This window comes from Chaetodon auriga, chromosome 5, assembly GCF_051107435.1.
Source record: "Chaetodon auriga isolate fChaAug3 chromosome 5, fChaAug3.hap1, whole genome shotgun sequence".
Classification (NCBI taxonomy): domain Eukaryota; kingdom Metazoa; phylum Chordata; class Actinopteri; order Chaetodontiformes; family Chaetodontidae; genus Chaetodon; species Chaetodon auriga.
Window position 1 is genome coordinate 4864331 of NC_135078.1, and position 21761 is coordinate 4886091.

Genomic DNA, 21761 nt, shown 5'->3' on the forward strand with positions numbered 1-21761 from the left:
TCTCTGAATCCGCTGTCGTGAAACTTTTGATCATATCGCAGGATCTTCCTCAGCAAGTGCAGTTGCCTGGTTGTCATGGAAATGTTTTTTTTTTTTTTTAATTTCCATATTATCTGAGCACTATTGAGGTCTTAATCTGCTTTTCAGCTGCTGTATCCAAGGTCAAGAGTGCAGTCTCAACTAAAGTGAGGCTGCTTCTGCTGCCACAGTAGAATGAAAAAATGCAAAACATGCAGTGTTGGATTTTGAGCTACTTTTTTCGCTAGAATACTTTTTATTTAAAGTTATTATCTCATCCAGTCTTAAAAGATTGAAAGCCCCTGAAAAGTATTTCTGTATCACATTCATGTTTTATGTTATGTGTTGTGATTCAAAACAAAACAAAAAGAACTTTAAGTTAAAAATTAAAAAAAAAAATCTTTAGTCATTATGAATTAAAGAGTTTAACACTCATAAACACGGCTAATCTGTATCATTAAGATGAAGATGTGGTTTGATCAGATTTGATTGACCTCGGACAAAACTTACGCCACATTTTGAATCAAATGTTGCTGAATGCTGATTGGTGCAAATAAACCTCCCTCCTGCCAAGTTTCCAGTAAAATAGTTACGTATATCAGCACTAGAGGTACGGGACCAAGTTATCGGACAGTAATCAAGGCTGAATCAAATCAATTGGCTGACAATTTCCCATTTTAGTTACCGTCTTATCTGGACTTCATGTTTCACCCATGATCCTTTGCTTCTCAGTAGCTCAGCTTTGCTACTCTGACTGACCAACACATCATCTATGCAGAGATCAAGGGTAAGTTCTGTTCCAAATGCAATGACACATCCAAAACACACATCACGAACAGCCATGCTAATTTATTATGAGCTATCCACTCAACCACTTTTTATTAGAAGTCCCCATTTCAAATTGGAATTAAACACGTGAACTGTGGGTGCTGATGGGTGTACTGTTGAGTAATCTGCACGCACTAAAATACGGGTTTATTTTAAAACACGTTGTTTGGTGTGATCATCTGAAGTGAATCTGCTTAGGTTACCATGGTGATGTAAACTGGTTAAAAGTGAGCTACCTGAAAGATACTCAAGTCAAGCTCAAAGGTGCTAAAGCTGGCTAACCCACTAATACACTAACACAGGGCCCTTCTTGGTACGTAATACACAGACATGAGATTGATATCTGTCTTGTATATCATAAGTGCCAAAATGCAGAAAACAGAAGTTGCCCTCTCTCCCCTCATCTGTTTTTGTCACCTGAAGCTTCTGCAGATTAGAGACCATGTTGACTGTCTTCAGGTCATTCAGTCAGAGATTAATGTCTTTTTGATGGGCCCACATCTTATTTGCTTCCAGAGGTGTCACCGCTTTCTGTCAGTTTCTCTATCTCCTTCCTCCTTTTGAGTTCAGCCTCGTGTTTGCCTATCCTTGCTTTTTCTAAGCATTCGAGGTTTGCTATTGTGTGACCAAAAAAAAGGTTTCTTTTCAGTGTAAGAGGGCAATTTCTCAAGATGTGCAAGTGTTGGGAATGAGTAAGGGAAGGGGACCGGAGGGAATATGAATAAATACAAGATTCATGTCACTTTGAGATTTTACTCTAATATTAAAAGGGTGCAGGCATCCTCAGAGCTTCTTGGTTAGAAATAATGACTTACCACTGAGGTCTAACCTAAAGAGAGAGAAAAAAGGGTTTCTGAAGATGCATAATACCTGCAAATGCAGAGTGCCATTAAAATACCCTTATTTCAGTTGTCATTAATGTACACGCTACCCACAGAAGACTACACAGCACTCTCAGCCACAGTACATTATTATTCAGCACCATATTGCGTTGTGTTAAGCTGTGCTGATGAGGATGCAGAAAGCATAAATACAAAATGCATAAACATAAAGTAGTCACAGAAGGAATCCCAACACCTGACATGGATGTGGCTGAACAGAGTGGTAACTTTTCTCACTTTGTTTTGCATCTCATTGAGTTATACAGTGACTGATTGTAATGTATGAGCTGAAAAACTGTATTTGCCAACAGAAAATGAATAGTATTGTGCATATTTAGCTCCATACTTTTTTGTAAGTTTTTTTTCCCTGATGTGTTGTGATACAATTCTGGTCAGACACCAAGCTGGCCAAGATAATTCATTATTCACTGAGCTGTAACATTGCTTCAAGTGCACTTTGTACTTACACTGTGGAGTTACATCCCTTTATGCATGATAGAATAAGGGTGGCATTATTCAATATGTCTCTTATTGTCAACAAATCCCACGAAAAGACCAACATCAACAATGTATTAATCTGTCTCTCAGTATTTTTCTACGTACGAGTGAATCTTAAACACTAAATCCTCCAGCTACACTGAGGATAAACTGTACATCAGAGGTTTCCCAGGGGGTTGTGTGAGAGTTAAAGGGGGACGTGGAGGGAAAGCCATAAGGATACTGTGTGAGGTGTAAGGGACAGGTGTATATCTCTGTGTTCTGTAAGCAAGACAAAGTTAGTTGTAGCTTGGCTGCTGATTTGGCTTCCTTATCAACACGATTGGGTTTGTGTTCAAATGAAACAATATCCATCGGTTTTGTTGTGTTTTCATGCCTTGTTGCAATATAAACGGATAATATTAATGAATTATTGTCACTTGAAGTTGGTCAAATTTGGCCCTAACACAATAGGAGGGTTAATGTTTGTTAACAGAATACTGAACGGGGGAACATAGATGTACTCCCATCGTCACAGTATCTGTACATGAACACATTGCAAACAGCAACAGCTAAACAGCTAAAAACATCTTTCTGAGGACTATTACGTGGATCTTTGTCGATGTTACCAGACCGTTTTTGTCAGAGTGTTCTCGATCTGTGGATCACTGAGAGATGTAATCGGTGAGTTGCCTCAATGTTGTGTCAGTTTTAAAAACGGTTGTTTGCCGTTGTATTTTTGCTGTGCCTCCTGTTGTGAGTGTATCTTGCAGTGGTTTGCATCAACGGATTCACAAGAATCTTTTTAAAAGTGTACAATATGAGCATAGCTTTTGTGTCAATAGACAGAATGAAAAGTAAACAACAAGAAATGCTCCTGTGGCGCCCGCGGGCAGGCCGTCGGAACAGTTTTAACAGTTTTTTGCTACCTAATGTTCCAAAAAGCTAAATTCTGTGACAGCACAATGTAAATGCCCTTTTAACACAAACTAATGGGGAGAATCACAAGTTACCATGAAGCTTCTGTGGAGGATGAATGTTCACTTCAGCTCGCAGTACTGCGTTCAGATCACATCGGAATTTCCACTTCCTGCTCATAAATACGATTGTCATTAACATCCAGCTCGTTAACATGGGAACCTGTTCTGTTGTTAACCTTACCTCCCACACGACTCAAACACAGCATTGCTGTAGTTACAAGAAGTTATTTGAGGTGCCACAGTTTGACATTGACTCATCTGTAAAGAGTCAAGCAGCAGGACAGGGGCACTTCAGGGGCCATTCAGATTTCAGCTGTGCACGTGCCCCTGGATCCACCCATGAGCTGATCTCTGTAGCTTTGATCAAATGTAACTTAAACAAGTGGGAATACTTCATTTGGGACTATTTTAACCACAGACTGAAACACATTCAGTGCTCTGGTGAGTATTTGCAGCAGATGGATGGTGAATGAGGGATCGACTCAGAACAAATATTAGCAGAATAAGCTTTGACAGACTTTGGGCGACGTAGACGATACTTGATAGCAGAATCAATTCATGGCTGGTTTGGGTCTTTTCATGTTGACTGCAAGAAAAATAGCTTTGAGAAAACAGTCTCACCACAAAGTTATTGCGCAGCTCCAGAACGCCTAAATGGATCTTGTGGTGAGATTGTTTTCTCAACTGTCAAAAATAAACCATAAAATTCAAGAAAAAGATGGAACAACAGTTAAGGATTTCCATGTTGTTGCAATACTCTCTTACAGGTCAAAGCACATGCTCGCATAAGGAGACAAGGCAACAGATGATAAAGCACTGTGGGTATGTGGCTAACACTGTTCTGAAGCAACTGAGCAGTGAGTGAGCAGGAGGACGTCTGCTGTCTTGCAGACATGATGGCCGATAACATGACTTTAGATTGCCACACTGGCAGTTAACTTGTGAATATTTGTGAGGTAATAAATACTGCTCCTCAGGCTTTGTTTTAGCACCCTGTTTGGTCTCACAGCTCCTCATTAAATTGTATAATCACATGTATTTCATGGATTCCATCTGCTTGAAAGGGTGCTTGTGAGATAGTTTGGATAATGAAAGGAAGATATTTGAAAGTGAATTTAGTGCACTCTGCCTTCCTCTCTCAGGGTTATCCTTACGCAGGAAACCCTCACCTTTTGTCTCCCAAGAAGGTTGAGACAAATATTTACTAATGATTTATCTCATTTGCAGTTTTTGTTCAAAACATATTTCCCTTGATGTTTTCACTGGAAATGGTGACACATTATTTATGATCTCCGCCACAACAATGAGCTCAACCAAGAGCCCTCGAAACAGCATCTGTTGGAATGAGCTCATTCACTCATTGCAAATACACAGACTGAAGTTAGCACATTCGGGTTATTCCTTTGGCTTGTCATTACTTCCCATTGGTATAATAGACCTCCTGCTGGGTTTGCTACACTGTCCTCTGCTCAGTTTCTGATGATTGAAAGTTAAAAATTTGTTCATTCGCGCTGGAAATAATGAAGTGTGGGGTGGCCTGGTAGCTCACCTGGAGGAGCGTGCCTCATGCATGCAGGCTGCAGCAGCCTGGGTTTGGTTGCAGCCCCGGCCCTTTGCTGCCTATCATCTCCTCTTTCTCCTCTCTCTCATGTCTCTCTTCAGCTGTCACTATCCATTAAAGGCAAAAAGCCTGAAAAAAAAGAATTTGAAAAGAGGAAATAATGAAGTGCTTTCCAGCTTCTGTTGTCATCTCATAAATAAAACACTCTGTATTGTCCATAATGACTATTTTGTGTTCTGCTGTGTACTAACACCATCACTCATGTAGGAAATGGTTTTTCGCATTCTCAGGAGACTGCTTACAACTTGTCTGGGTTTTTGCTTTGTGATTTAAAGCAGCAGCAGTGTACCAGAACTCAGTCCATAATACATTCTACTGTATACAGAAGTTCATTTGCACAGTTTTCTAGTTTTGATATCTATGTAGCTCTGGGCGTGAATATTTAGCTCTACCATAGGCCTCAGCAACAAACTGTGTGCTGCTTTGAGTATCACAGATGCTAAAGCATGCTGAAGGATTTCTCTGCAGGTCGGGGAAGTCTCAATCAGTCATTAAGATAAACACTGATCTATTGGAGGTGGCTCTAAGGTTTAACTATTGTTATTTAGCTCTCTCTAAGGAATTAGAATAGATGTTTTAATTAACTACGGAAACTTGAAATGTTTCATAAACACTTCCAAAAGAGAAGAACAGCGAATTGTACTGTATGCAGTGAATGGAGAGATACAAACTACAAATGTATACATGAACATGATAAACCTTTGGGCGTGCCTGTTGTTAAGTGGTATAGGTAAACTTCTAAGGTTAAAAATGTACTTGATTATTGCAGGTATGTAATTTATGGCACAATTATTAACCCAGAACATGCAACAACTTGAGTCGTATCTTCATGTCTGGTAAATGAATCTGCCATGTTTGCTGTCATTTTAAGGAATACATAAAGAAGGTTTGGGGAAAGTGCTAATCTAAAGACAAACCAAATATGTCCAGATTTCATTAAAAGAACATCCCTCAGTCAGACAGAACCATCCTGTCTAATACTGGTATAGATGTTTATGAGATAATGTGTGTATACAGGTTGAGTCAACTTCATGTGATCTGTTCTAGCTGACAGTTATAGGGTCAGCATTACTAAAAGTAGCTTTAGGCCGCTGACATCAAGAAGATGCCTCCTTTGTCCTCATGGGTACCACCTCTGTTCTTTATTTCAGGAAGTGATGGCGGTGGAGGAGGAGTCCACTTCCTGCTACTGCCTGATGGATTCGACGAGCTGCCACCTGCTGCTGGACCAGCCGGGTTCATACGCCCTGGTGGGCGAGCCCCTGACGCAGGCTGCCGTCAAGAGGCTGAAGCTGGCTGTGTTTGGGAGCATGGAGGCGGGCTCCATGAGCTACAGCCTGCGGGTGTACTGTGTGGACAACACGCCGCACGCCTTTCAGGTGGGGGCTCATTGTTTTACCCTTTTGCTTTGTCAAACAAAGGTTGAGTCATTGCCACTTCCAGCTGCACTGTGTTTCACAGTTCTCCACAGTGTCATTTATTTATGAGGCCAGTAAGAACAGCTTAAGTAGGAATTACTTTGGCTTCCTTGATCCAAGTATGAGCTCGTAAACTGATAATTCATGGGGCAAAAGCTAATTTAATGCTAGACTGGCCTATTTAAAATTGGCCAAGCTGTAAGGTGTGCTTATATACATTCTCCAATGCTTCGACTTATGTGGTCAAGAATGCAAGAATACTACGCACCCCTTTTGCCAATGCTTGAGTTAGTTGTTAACCATGAATGACCTTTTCATGGTAGTTACTTCTTCAGCTGTACTTGCATGACATGACACCCGCATCATGTTTCAAATTTCCTACGACCAAAGAAGAATGTGTGCAATGAAAAGTGCTTCCCTTTGTGATTCTGTGTACCCTTATTACGTATAAAAATAATGAATGTCAAAAGAGTATGTGTCATGTGGAGGGTGTCAGTTGTAGTGAGAATTATCAGAGTTTTTGGACTTCATTCAGCTCATTATTTTGGTTTTTGATTGACTCTCACTGGTCTCATCAGTCTTTTTCTAACCAAAAAAAGCACTGATAAACCCACACCTCACTACCTGCCAAGCCCCAAACAGCAGACAGACAAAGTAAGCAACTTGCAGGTGAAAATTTGTGAAGCATTTAGCAGCTAAAGAGCTGTATTTCCCTCAGGAGGTGGTGGATGATGAAAACAAAGCCTACAAGGAGAGTGAATATTGGAGTGACAGTAGTCAGGTTGCCAGAAACATGACTCCAAATGAATGTTGCTCTGTGTCTGCAGTGTCTTGCTCCAGTGTCCTTGTGTCTCTGGATAATCCACGAATACACTGTCAAGTTCTCGCAGGGACGCTTTCCTAGTCCTAAGAAAACTGTTAATGAGGTTAGTGGATTATCCAGAGTAAGTGGGACGTTATTTCTCAAAAGACACTTTGCTTTTGAATGTCGTTTTTCAAAGCTGTGAGCGCCACAAATTAAGTTTCATTCACCTCCATTGTGTTGCGATGGAGCCAGAAATCTCAGAGGCAAGTATCTGAAAACATGAGTGAAATACTAGAGGTTTGTGAGAAAGTCTGTTTTTGTGACCCTTTAAATGAACAGGTCATCAGGGGAAGACAGCTACAATGATGGTGATTTGATCCTGTTTGGTCTGCTGTTGGCTAATGTGTGCTTTTAATGTCACTTATTGCATTGGGGATGGGTTTTTGTTGAGAGAGAGAGAAGATCATTTCATACTCATTTCCCCCAGCAGTGTGGAATTCAAACCAGCAAATTCAGCAGTCTTTCTGCAACTGTGCATCACAACTTTGGCTGTCTCTGACCTCTTTCACAAAAACGTGAGGATGCACATTTTCACTTTAGCAAATCCTACTCAGTTTGGAAGTACATATTGTAGGTCATGGCCTAGATTCAAACTGAACATCTTGTGTGTATGTGGTTTTTGCTTGGGCTGTCTGAGGCAGCAGGGACCTCAGCATGTGCTGTCTGCCAGTTAAACCATGAGTGATTGCAGACTCATTACCACTGTGAAACAATACTGCAGAGCTGATAGTGGGGACTCTGTAACAGCCTGACAGACTCTCTTGCAGAGGTTTTACTAGACTGAGACAAAGGCTGCCGTACTGTAATCACTGCCATTCACATGTTAACCAATCATTCTTTTTTTTATTTTGTTTGATTTGATTATCCTTCTGCGACCTATAGGCTTTTTAAGCATTGAGATCTCATCAGTGAACATCTGGGAAATCAAGCTTCCCATCCTCCCCGGAGAGACTAGACTAACAGAAGAGCTGAGCCGAGCTGAACGGGGAACGGCGAGCCTTGTGACTGACTCTGCCTCCCTACCGCCTCTCTGTCATGTCACAGCCGTCAGTGGCAGCTGGCTTTAAAATGCATCCTGGATTTGGTTTATGAATTCCCAGCCTGCCGAACAGATGCCAGACTTTTGCGCGTCCCATGGGCTCCTGTCTGTTAGCACAACATCTCTGCTGTGTCTTTTCCAAGCTCCGGCACAATCACAGACTGGATTCTGGATCAACAGGAAGTCTGATGCAACCCAAACACTCGTGCTAGGGAGACATTTTCTTCAACTGACACCAAAGAAGGGTTATAATTGGCATTATTCTGATATTTTCTGTGATATTGCACAATGCTGCTGTCTCTTTTATAGGGGTACCTCTTCAGCATCTTTTTGAGTATTTACTGTAATGTACTTCTTCATTACGTCGTGTTATAGTTAGCAGATACAAATTCAGTTCAAGTTAAGATCTTAAAAATCACCAAGAAGTGTGAATTTATTGGTGACATGGAACGTCTTAATGCTCCCTACTTGAAAATAGCAGCCATATTAGTTAATTACTGCTGCAGACGTTATGTGCAGTGTAAATGCTACCAGAAAATACTGTTCACCTCAATCTTTAGCCTTTAGCTTTGATGAAGGGTCATTTCTACAATGATCTGAATTCTACTACTGATCTAAATTCAAATTTCAGTGTTCATCAACACAGAAACACTGGACGCTTTGGGGTAGTTCTATAGGTTTACCTTTATATTTTGGCCTGCAGTTATAATTCATGTTGGTGCCTAAACCTAACCTCAGCAAGCTTTATTTTGAAAGTGTAACTGGACGTTGAGAATGTGTTCAGTTTGACTCAGTCACTGCAGTAAGAGCATAGCCTTAGCTTCCACTGGCAATTAGCAGCACTGCAGTGATTTAAGCTGGGTAACTGGATTTTTCTTACCTGAAATGGGACTCATAGTTAACTTCTCTCCTTCAGTTTTTGTGTACACAGGTTTGTTTGCCTTAGCCTTTTGGTTAAACCAAATGTTTCCTTTACAGTTGCTCATCTTTTGTACTGATGATTCAACGGGGAGAATTTCATACCCATTGTGAATAGAGAATACCCAGACCCTGGGATGAGCTCACTATTGTAAACAGTCTATTTTAAGAGAAAATAAGACTCATAAAGTCAAGTTAAATCGCCTAGAACAAAAACAAAGGAGGAGAAAGAATGGGGATCAGTTTTTGGTAGTTGGGGACACACATTCACAGCTCGTTCACGTTTCCTGTGGCTGCTGATTGGTCAACTGAGCTGTGCTGCTGCTTTGTTGCTGAAGGGGACTTCAAAGTCCCACATCTGCAGCCTCCTACAACTTTTACCATTGGAACCCTGAACTCCCAAAATAACTCCACCACATTTGCAAGTCCTCTGTCTGGATTTCTCATTCTTTGTTGACATTGCAACACTCCCTCAGCTGTAAAACACGATCTAAGACATGTCATTCGTGTGTGATCTGTCAAACTGCAGACCAGCAACAGTCTCAGGCCACACAAAACTTCAATCAGGGAGAACGAACCTTTTCACAGATCCAAGCTAGCTGCATGCTATATGGGGGAAACTAGGGCATTGTATTTTTTATTTGAAAATTTTTGGATTTACAATGATGGTCTAGCAGGTGCCAGAAGACACTTATCAGGGGACAGTGAGGGAGGGAACACACAAACTCCAGCAGAGTCCGGCTGCTCGGTGTTTGACGTTTGTTTTGATGAGGCAGATGGCAGAGGAGGAACGCCATATTTCATGTTCCCTGCTGCCACATGCCAATATCTGATTGTTCTCACACCTGCAGCAATAGGTATGCAATATGCAATACGCTCTGGGCACACTGTTCTGCAAACACATGTTTAAAAGTGAATACACACACTGCACCACACACACAGACATGCATAACCATCTTGCACGCACAGACACTTAGTCAGAATCAATCAGTGTGGCCTGGCATTAGTCACAGCTCTGTTCTCTGTCTTTTCCCTTTGTGATTGAGATGGCTAAGGACAGACAGGCCAAACACGGAACCATCCCACCGGGACACTGAACAATGATGACAGATGAATACCTGCGAGCAACAATCAAAGTGCTCTTTCATCATCACAAATTCAATTTGGGAGATGGACGTTTGCCCCCCGACGCACGCATTTCCCCAGCATTAAATTCAAGCTTCAATCTGTCAGGTTGAGGCTGCAAATGTGATGCTAATGTGAGCACCAGTTGTATGATTTGTTCAGCGGAGACTTAGCGTCACTTCTTGGCTTCTGTGTTAATATTTGTGATGAGTCAATTAGTGGATGTGACAGAGGAAAGCATTAGCAACAGGTGTTAGTGCTGATATGCAAAGGTAGTTTACCTTCAAAGGAAAGGATTCTTGTGTCCTTAGTTTTCTCTCACAGTCGTCTCATTTCTCTTCCCCCTCTTGTTTTTTGTTTTCTTCTATACTATCTTCCTCTCCGATTCCCTTTTTCTTTCTGACTTCTTTCCTTCCATCCTCTCGTTTCCTTCCTTCCTTTTCCCTTCCCCTGCAGGGAGTGGTGGCAGCAGAGAAGAGCAGAGGGGGTCAGCTCCTCGAGGAGCCAAAGATGTTGCCTTTCCGAGCGAACACCTTCAGCCTCCAGGTGTCCATCCAGGATGTTCCCCAGTTCCTGTGGAGCATCAAACCCTTTACCACATGTCAGGTATCCATGGCAGTAACTGAAAAGATATCACATGGAAACATCCATTGGATACTCAAGTGTTAATTTGCAAGAGCTAATTACTGCAGTGTTTTCTGCACCGCTCCTCCCAGGGTTCACCCACCAGTCAAACAGTGCAAACGTTGTGTATTGTTGGATGTATGTTAATGTAACATTAATCTGGTATCACTTTCTAATAAGGCACTCTGTAAGAGGATTTCAGAGTTGTAATGTTTATTAGTTTTAAAAAACTTAACTAATGGTTTGTATTAAATACACTGAATTTCATTTTATTTAAGTGTCATTAAGTGGAAGTGTTAAGGTCCATCCCCCACCGGATTCCCAGACATCAATACTTTAAATACAACAGTGAACAGTTTTCAGCTGTACTGGTCATACATATCCATCAGCTCATCTGTATTCATGATGCCATTAAACCAAAGATCACAAAATGTCTAATATAAAGGCCGGTGAAAAGCAAAATGACGCTTGATGAATTTCCCTCAGATCACACACTGAGCACAAATCGACCCTTTTCCTTTCATAAATTATTTTCAGGAAAATAATCCGATTTCATTTAATATTTAATGAATAAAGGTTCATGTTTTTCTCACTTTCTAACAAGTTATCAGGTCTGCATCTCTAAGGATAATTAAATCATTAGTATTGTCTTCTCTTTTTTCATACAAGTCATAGATCCATCCAGACTGATACATTTTACCAATAATTAATATTGCAGTAGATTGTTATTATACAGTTATTATTGTAAAGGCTAAATGATCTACAGTATGTATTAGACTGATAAAAATGTGTTTTTGTGATGATGTAGTCAGACTCACCAGATTGTGACTGTGGGGGAAAGCCTCCACTGGCCGCCTATTTTAGATGTGCCTTTACTATCTTTTGATTAGTTTTAGGGAATTATTCGGGAACCAGAAGTAGAACTGAGACTCAGAGACCATGTAAAAGTTCAACCAAGGGCAATTTATTATAAGATTAGTGGCGGTGTAAATCCAGAGTGATGGAGCGGGGCTGACTGGATAGTGTATTGTGAATCAGAGGCAAACAGTGGAGCAGAGCAGGCGGTGGCTGGAATCTTCGGGAAGAACACTGAAGACTGACGAGGATCAGGGTGTAGCAGGTAGACTGGGAGGCAAGAGGCAGTGGAGCTGAAGCACAGGTGAAGTAGGATTAGGCTGGTTCAACCACAGCAAGAGGAGATTTCATAGAACTAAGAGTCAGCTGGTCACGGCACCACTATGACACACTGAACCATCTGACAAAGAGTAGAGTATGTGGATGTGCAAGAAACTACATCGCCACACCCTGAATGAGACACACACACCCATACACACAAACAGAGAGAGACAAAACAGGACAGAATAGGGAGGGGAACAGAGCAGAAACACTGGGGATGAGGGAGAAATCCTGCTAGTAATCTACGGTATTACTGTTGCTATGGGAAGCAACAACAACAACAGCCACCAAGCTAGCAACTTACTTGCTGATCTAGGCTGAAAAGGGCAAGTTACCCTGGCCCAAACCAGCTAGCAGCTGCTGCCTTTTCTTTTGCAGGGATGAAGCCATTTTAATGCTAGGGCTTGCCATGCAAATGTTCCAAAAGCCCCCCCCCCCCAGCACTATTTTGCAAGGGCACCATCGCTGCATCCTGGGCAAACCTGGAGATAATTGTGACTGGTTTAAAGAAATGTTTTTTTCTCCAGTGTTGACACATCACTGTGGAGATAGGTGTGGCCATGCGAGACACATACCGTATATTGTTTCAGTAATATCTATTCATTCTTTCCACAGCAGTTAGTGTCAGGTAAAGTGAAAAACCTGAAAACTGAAATTCTAATTATGAATAATAATGACCTGAGCCGAGTCTGTGCTCTTGTTGACACCGTAGCTCCAGCTTATAGCGCTCACTTGCATCTTAAACCCCTGATAGCTCTGGTTTAGCTGAGCCCGCTCTAAGCTGCAGCTAAGCCAGTCAGATGCTAAGTGACACAGCAACAGTGCCCCTGGGTTTAGGAAGCAGCCTTCATAGCATCAGGCAGTGATGTTTGGAACCCATTGTTGTCGCATATGTTCCTACAAAGAAGACACGTCAAATTTGGCTTTGATGAAAATCATTTCTCTTCAGCTCATGACATTCATCTGGTTTTGACTTCACGTTTGTGTTTGCATACACCATTTTGTGTGAATACCTCTGTCCTCTCTCTCGAGGCTCATGTCGACGGACGTGACTTGACATGAATAGCTCTGTGTTTGTTCTGCTTGTAGGAGCATTAAGATGCAAACATTACTGGAATGAACTGCAGCAGTCAGTGAATGCTGTTTCGCACCTTTTGTTGCCATTTGCAGAGCAGCTGAGCTGTTTCCCCACTCATACGCTGTTTTTGCTTAAAGATCTGAATGCGAGGTGAAAGCTCTGTGTTTCAAAGACACCCACCTTCTCCACAGCCTTATTTATGAGGGCCTCGGGATGACAGGCAGGCAGGCACCGCCAGCCTGCTTTGGTGGAGCAGGTGTAGAATAATAGCCGAGCATCGTGCCATACATCAAGTCAGCTTTTAGTGCTAAAGAGCATCCGAGCTTTCCACGTCCATCACCCCTCCCCCTCTTCCTCCTCTGCTACCACTCCCAGACTCCATTATCTGCTATGGTGAGCCGCACTGGGCAGCCAAGATCAAAGCCACAAGGGTTAAGTCATCAGTAGGCACACCGGTCACCACTTTTAATGTTGCAGTCTTCACTAAGAATCCTTTACAGGTCACATTTTAATATGCAGATATGACAGACATGGAATCCTGCAGAGGTCAAGGGCGTTTCCCCACAGATGTGCCCATTCTCTGGAAATTAATTATACATCAAAAGGCAATCTTCTCCCTGTTCCCCGTATTCCTACATATATTGCTTACAGCACAAAGCCTGCATGCTGCCTCTGCTGTCAGAGTTATTGTAAGAGGGAATATGGGGCTGTATTTGTAAATGATGTTGCCATATCTTCTGTCTCACCTCAATAATACTTATTTCTATGCATAAATATATCAAGCCACAAGACTTCAAAGCCAGCGCTTACCTTTTATCTTGCTGTAAGTGGCTGAGCCTGTGACAGCTTGGCCTCATGTACTGTAGAACAAGGAGCTGAATCATCTCATTTAGAGCATATGTTAGCATTGCTGTGTACTGTGTTAAGTTTCTGTTGTCCCTCTTTTTCTTCTGCCTCCGTAGGAGTTCTCCTTTCCCCAAGTGTGGTGCAGCAACCAGCAGCCCCTGCACTGTGCCTTCTCTCTGGAGAGATACAGCCCTGCCACCGCCCAGCTCTCCTGCAAAATCAGCGTGCGCCAGGTCAAAGGCCACGAGCAGATTCTGCAGGTCTACACGGCTGTGGCCGAGGTGAGGCTCTGCAGCTGCGGGAGGCAAGGCGGGGGGACGTTTCACTTTCACGCTCAACCTTTATGTAACCTTCCTGGAGTGTGTCCACTGACAGCAGGGCCAGCTCTCCTGAGCTTGCATTGTGTATTAATAGAACAAGGAGGACACTCTTTACTCTCTTCTGTCTTTCTTTCTTTCTTTCTTCGCAGATTTATGCTAAATGCAGACATCACAGATCCAGGTGTTCACCACGTTCACTGTACATATATTTTTTAACCTTTATTTGTCCAGGGAGACATGTGTTCCAGCAAATAGCCTGCATCACATTCACATGCACTAACACCTGGGAGCTGCCCGGTGTAACAGCGGTGTTCTGTCAGCCGCTGAGCAGCTCCACTGGAGCAGCTAGGAGTTAGAAATCCTCACTCAAGAGCACCTTGACAGTAGTTGTTAAGGCAGAAGAGAGTGCTACTCATTGATTTTACCCAACTGCTCATTCACAACCAGCCACAAATGTCCTTGTCCTGCCTCAAGGCCACCAACACTATTTAACCACATAGTATTACAGGCAGACACAGGTGAAAAGTGAAATATTATTTGCAATTACTTTTTATGATGTGTTTTAATCCTGCCTTTGTGATTAGTTGGGGTTTGTCTTAATAGGATAAGATGAAGAAATAAAAGTGTTCATTGGAGCTGTGAGTTCAGATCATCACCACATTTATTTTGGCACATACAGGAAACAGACATGAGCATTTGCAGGACAGTCTGCACTGTCTTTTACATTGTGACTCACCAGATTTGATCAATTTTATCTACAACAGAGCACCAACACAGCAGTGTCAGAGCTGATTTAAACCAGCATGCACAAATTTGAACCACATGTCCAGACAATCGGCTAAAGAAAATGCAAATAGTTTTCATCCATTACTGTTATGTAAATATTAGGAGATGAGTGCATCAAGATAAGCAGCTGGCGGTGCTAATTCTCCAGTCAGTGTCATTAAGCCATTTCAGTGAGATGACATCATTTGGAGAGCACCAATCAAATCTCAAATGGTTAAAATATGACATTTAGGTTTGTTTCATGTATTAATTTGAGTTAAGATTTTTGTTTCCAATTTCCATTTCCACTCAGGGTTTTATGCGCAAATTGAATATTTGCATAAAAGCACACATTATCCTGTTTAGGTCACTTTTTCAATGGTTTGTCATGATTATCTGTTTGTCATGCCTTAAGAAAGCTAGGCTATTAATAACTTAGCTTACTGATTGGCAAAAGGGCCGTGGGTCAGATCGGCTATGCCTTTTTGGGGCGCCCACACTGGAGAACAAGGCCAGGCCTGTTGCACTTAAACACTGAGAATTTTGAACAGATGATTACCATTTAAATATTACATTTTTCCCACTTTTCCAGCAGTAGTCTGAATTTGGAATAAAGAGTGACAGTTTCTACTCTGGCATTGACCTTTCAATAAATGCAAAGGGGCAAAAAAGGTTTAATGCATCTAAACTCCTCATTTACTTCTTTTGCTCTTAAACCTTTTCATCCTTTCCAAAAAAGATTTAACGGCCTCATTTACTTGAAGATTCAAACAGTAAATCTTTTCAGGGCTCGTTGTTTCATTTGTCAAATTTCACATGCACACATACAAAGTAAAACCACGCTGAAATTTGCCTCCACACTGTACTGTGTGATGAGCATATCATGCTGTGTCGATCAGTGATGTCAGGGTTCCAGTGGGTAATAAATAAATAGTGAGCAGAGCCATCACAAACTGTAAACAGTGTAAGAGAGCCCTGCTGTTGATAGTCTGCCAATGCGATCTACTAAACAGGTTGATGGCACACAGTAGAATAATGACTGTAATACTGTCTTTCCAAACACAGTTTGGTCAGTGTTTCTATTGGCACATCCGCTCAGTCGCAAGTGAACTGCAAGTCCACTGGAGCCCACTGGAGATTGAACCCAAACTGGATGCCTCAATTTATCAGTTACATGGGCTTCAGTTGAAGCAAATCTTTGAGTTGGGTTAGGCATTTGTTAAGGCATTGCCTGCCAATAAAATAGAAATGGAAAGGAACATCGGGAGACGACAAACATGCTTGAGGTATCAAAGAGTTTGTGTGTTGAAACTGATGTGCTGCAGTTAGAGAGTCAAAGCGGCAGATAATAGAATGTTGAAAGGCCAGATCAAAAAGTCACTGCCAACATAAAGACATGAAGCAGTGTAATGTGTGAAAAATGTGGTCTTTTAGTTATACCTCAGCGTGAATGCTGAGCACCAAACATACCACCTGTAGGCTTGAAATGTGACTTGAAAGCTTGCAGTTTGCCTCTTTGTGGAAGTCGATTCCTGCTGATTGAAGTAGACATTGAATGCATTTCTTGCATGCAAGAGGCATCCTAATGTATAGAAAATTGGCACATTGGCTACCAGATGTTTCTGCCTCCTTTGTCTTATTTGTTCACAGTCAGATGTTTTAAAACTTATCCCCAGTAAATCCCTCCCAACTGCCTCTCCAATATGGTTAAAACAAGCACAAAGCCACATTTGCAAATCCTATCTGACCCCAGTCTGATTATTGTCTGTTTCTGCTGTGTTTCTCCAGACTGAAAAGGAGTCAGTTCCATTTTTTATGCAGACAGACTGCACCATCACGTCCCAGACGGGGCCCAAGGCCTTCAAAATCCCCTTGTCCATCCGCCAGAGGATCTGTGCCACCTTCGACACTGCCAACGCCAAGGGCAAGGATTGGCAACTCTTAGCCCAGAAGCTCCACTTAGATCGGTGAGCGTATGATGTGCATCCTCCCTGAGATTTCATGATGTGTGCACCCTTTTAATGGCCTCGCCTAGAACGCAGGCTGACGAGAATCTTAACAATCCTGCGAGTGTCATTAATCTCATGAATGTGGCTTTACATGCAGCTTGTCGCCAGGTATCTTTTATTCTTCTTAACAGTTAATCAGGAGTGATTTTTTTTTTTCGAAGTGTTGTATATGTACATATCTAACACTTCTGTTTATGTTGATTAGTCAATCAAACACACATCTGATTACTAACTTATCACTTGTTTGTCCATTTTTATCAAATGAAAATATGCATTTATGATGCAACACTGCTAATATTTAGTCAATCCAGTTGTTGTCTTTGCTTGGTCTTAGCTTGTGGCAGCTATAATCTCCTGTTAAGTGCATGATTCATGAGACGCTGGTATCTAAGAGTCCTTTGGGATTCCAAATTATCCAGATAAGCTTTCCTCTCCAAGTTGGGCGGCTTTGAACTGAGCCTGATGTGACCAAAGGCTGCAGCCTTTTATGTTGCTGGATGTTTTTCCTCTTGTGACGCACTGGGGAGCGGCAGTGAAACACTGCCCCCAACTGGATTCTACACAACATGATACGTGCAGGCATTATATTGGCATGGCAACAAGATCTCTTTTCTTTAATTTTGGCAGCACCTGAGAATTAAATCCAAAAATGTGTGTGTATGAATATTACTCATCTTCTGTCATGGTAAATAATTTTGATTAAATTTTTAATTGTCTTAAAAGGTTATAGTTTTGGGGGGTTTTTTTTACTTCCATGTAAAACCATCTGGTTTCATTTACCACACCAAGACAGTTTGTCCTAAATTATTTTTCAGCAACAGATAGATATAATGAGTAGATTTCCTAATAACTGAATGAAGGGGACCCAAGGGTCCAGATGGGTTTTGTTAGTATTGATTGTGGGACTGATCTGAGCGTTGTGGGACATGTGTTCTTTGTACAATGCTTTCTCAACCAAGATATAATTATAGGATAATTATTTTTAAAACCTAGAAAACAAATGTTTGGGGTCTCAAATGCTAATTATTTTGGATTTCCTGTGAAATGAATTTGTAGTTGTTAAAATGTTTAATTATTTGGGCCTTTTACAGTCTAGCGTTGACAGCATGTAATCATAATTTGCAGTATTTAAAAAGACTGTAGTTTATAGCACGTACACCATGGCCCTGCCGCATTACAGAAGAAACAGCTTCCACAGTACAAACTATATGACAAAATCTCTAATAATAGAAACATTTGTATCGTTTGAGGACAGACGTTATCATATCGCCCATCCCTGTGAGCCACAAAGCAGTTTCATGGCATATAGAATGTTTGATCTTTTGTCAGCTTGGCAAGTGCTGTGCCTGGGCCCCGCTGATTATACAATGTACTGAAAATCATCACTGACTGGTTCCCCCTTTTAAAGGAAAAGTCTGGTGATATGCTTTATTTTTCTTATTGTCAACAAATCCCATGAAAGGACCCAAACCAACAATGCATGAATCCTATTAACAAGCATTGTGCGTGTATAAAGGCTTGATATATCTTCTTCCTCTGTGCCATAGAGCTCCATTGTCCAAAAATTAAAAACACATCAGTAAGCCTCACTGTGGCACTGGCTGACATGTTCTTTCATTACCATGAACACACACACTGCAGTTTGTTTTGACTCAATCCCACATGCACCATCCCACATCTGTCCCAAAGAGCAACAAATGTGTATTAATCCATAGCTGAAAATAGTCCCCAACAAATGCGTTATTTCCATTTGTTTGCTAAAAACTACAGTGCCCAGCTAGGATTTTATATTTTGCTTGAAAGTGTGTATTTGTGACCTTTCTAAAGATTTTCACTGAGAGCCAACAGGCTGCGGGCTGAGTGCCACAGACAGGGAAGGGGAAAGTATTGAGAGACAGACTAACACATTGTTGGTTTTGCTCTTTAAATGGGATTTGTTGTCAAAAAGAAAAAAATAGAATAACATGAGCCTTATCCTTTAAGGTCCACTGTTTAAGATTTACTGGCCTTATTTCCTGTGCATCAAAATGACTGCTGTCTTTTATGAAACAAATGTATCCATAATTACCAAGCATACAGTCAGTATCTGAGACCAACATGACACATTTTCTCCATCCCTGATGATGACCCCCTCCTGTGTCGTTCATTAATCCAGCATTGTGTGCTCCCCCACAGAAACCTGGGTTACTTTGCAAAGCAGCAGAGTCCGTCGGCAGTCATACTGAGCCTGTGGGAGGCTCGCCACCAGGACACTGCTGACCTTGACTCTCTAGCCAGCGCCCTGGAGGAGATTGGCAAGATCCACTCCAAAAGCTCCCCCAAGGACCAGGATGAGCCGGAGTCTGACTTCAATCACATACAAGCGGGCAGTCTGTGCGGAACGGGCACACTAACAAATCAGAAGACAGAGGACTCTGCTCCTGAATACACAGGCTGAGCGAAAAAGATACAGTGAGTGAAACTGACAAAACAAGGCATATGTCTGTGTATGTGCACGGCCAGTGATGGACTACACACTGTGGCGGAGCGCTGGAAGATCACCAGGTTGTCTATGAGTCGACGGTGCGAGCAGTCAACATGCTGACCAATCACAACAGGTCGAGGTGAACCAGTACCTGCTGTGGATCTCTACCCCTCTCTTTTCAGAATCCGTCCGAGGATGGACTGTAAATCTTTTTCTGCCTTTCCACTCGACATTTCGGTTCATTTTTAATTTATTTGCTCCTTGCTTTAAGTTGAAGTTAGATTCATTTTCCAGCTCAGAGGGTGAGTGGTGAGGGAGGTGTAGAGGGGGTAATTCCTCAACTTTTCTGCCCATTATTTTCTGTTGGAAGAGATGGAAGCTCCTTTTTTCCTCGGGACTGTCATGCTGTCTCCCGTCCTTTTCCCAGTGGTCAACATGGCAGCTGGACATATTTGCATAGAGGTTCTTATATGCAAATAAGGTAATCCACCTGTGGTGTCATTTCAGAAACACCTGATCTAGTTTCTCTTCTATCCCCCCCCCACACCATGTCCCTGTGTCAGTGAGTGAATGAGGACTTAGAAACTACTTTTTTGACGTCCAATATTATATTTTTAAAAGAAAGCTGCTGATTGCTTAAATGTTGTGATTGTGAACTTTCAAAGCCAAGTATCTTGAAATTCACTCATTTTCATCTCTTAAAAAAAATCCAAAAAAATGTTGAAGTTTGGCACTTCTAATGGACAGTCAGTGTTGTATGATCATTTATAGAAAAAAATCCTTGAAAAAATTCAGTAATAGCCCCAGTCTAAGCTGGAAGGACAGCACAGTCAGAGGGGGACTTCCCAAGTGATGTATGGAAAAAAAAACATGGTTGTAGCGTAATGTGGCAGAGTGAGATTTCTAACCATGGCATTACAGTTCATTACAGTTTCCTCCACCAAGAGATAGAGAGGGAGGAAGCTGTAAAACATCATTTCCTGGCACAGCAGGGAGCATATCCCCGCATCTTATCACCCAATTCCCACCATTAACACCCGTCACATAGACCTCATATCAGGTCCCGACACATCCGACTGCCCCCCCCCCCCCCACCACCACCACACATGCACACACACATTGGCATTTCATGGCTACAGAGGTCATGTTCACATGGACTGGGAGTTTGCATACTGTGAAACAAACAAAAAAAGGAATAGTCAGAAACACACCATGCAGTCACATATCTGTTGAAATCAACACTAAACACACTCATCCTGAATGAGAGGCTAAAACAGCAAAAAAAAAAATTTTGGTGTCAACCACTGAGGCAATGGTCAATTGAAGCATTAGCTCAGCTACAGTGTTAGTAGTCGTACTGTATGACCGTCTGTGTGGAATCGTCTTTTAGGAAGATGCCTCCAGATAAAGAAGATCTGTTATCGTTTAAAAAACATTAAACTTTTAACCTCACTGAATTTGTTATTGTATTCAACTGAACGGGACAGAGCTCAGAAAACTGATTCAATTATATGCTGTACCACTTTTTAACTCACATTTTAATTCATTCCTTTTCCGTGAAATGTATCTAGAAATAAAATCCAGCCTTCATACTGCAGGGAGGGTTGCATACTGTACCTCAAATCTCAATGGGTCTCTGCCTTCACTCTGCCAGAGAGATGCATGCTGGGTAAATAAGGCCACCCAAATTATGCAATAATGTTCTCTCACTTACCCCTAGTCATGTCTAGCCACGCAAATAGTGTTGTTTGACCCATCCAGGTTTTGAGATGTCTGCCTCTGAGTTTTTTGCATTGTCATTGGGCTGCTCATGGTACTGAAACACAGAAACAATGTCCTGGTACTCTGGAAGCGTTAGCACTTTTCATATGGACTATTTCTCTTGTAGAAATAAACAGCACCACAAATTAAATTGCATTTGCGTCCATTTAAAGTCGGCGGCAGATGTTTCAAAACCTGGACAAATTAAAAAAAACAAAAAAAAAACGAGTATATTAAGTGTTTAAGTGTCTTCTGGTTTCCTGTTCTGGAAGGCTAAATGATAGGCACGCTAATATAAACTTTAAGAAGTAATTTATCACAGGCACATGTGGAGAGGCAGGTTAGGAAAACAGTTGACTGTATCAAATGTCCAACTTTTTCCTCCTGCTGTCAAACACTGGACAGCACATCTGCACCTTTGTCTGCGGTGTTAGCAGGTGTTTGCTGACTTTAGCCTCGTTTGTGACTTGAGCACTCCATACTTACCTCTGTGATTTAGTCACACAGCATTATGCAAATTTTGGAATTTACCTGTTTGCCCAACATAG

At 41.8% G+C, this 21761-nt stretch overlaps 1 protein-coding gene across 2 annotated transcripts in view; it reads left to right on the forward strand.

The window, feature by feature from the left end:
- unc5db (unc-5 netrin receptor Db) overlaps window positions 1-21419 on the forward strand; it is a 171638-nt gene extending 150219 nt beyond the window's left edge. The window contains exons 12-16 of one of the 2 annotated variants that reach the window (XM_076731369.1): window positions 5957-6184; window positions 10627-10776; window positions 14011-14175; window positions 16768-16946; window positions 19164-21419. In XM_076731369.1, the coding sequence (XP_076587484.1) occupies window positions 5957-6184; window positions 10627-10776; window positions 14011-14175; window positions 16768-16946; window positions 19164-19425 (984 nt within the window). In that variant the 3' untranslated portion in view covers window positions 19426-21419. The remainder of the gene's footprint in view (window positions 1-5956; window positions 6185-10626; window positions 10777-14010; window positions 14176-16767; window positions 16947-19163) is intronic. The other variant, XM_076731368.1, reaches the window with a different exon arrangement.
- Window positions 21420-21761: the final 342 nt, after the last annotated feature.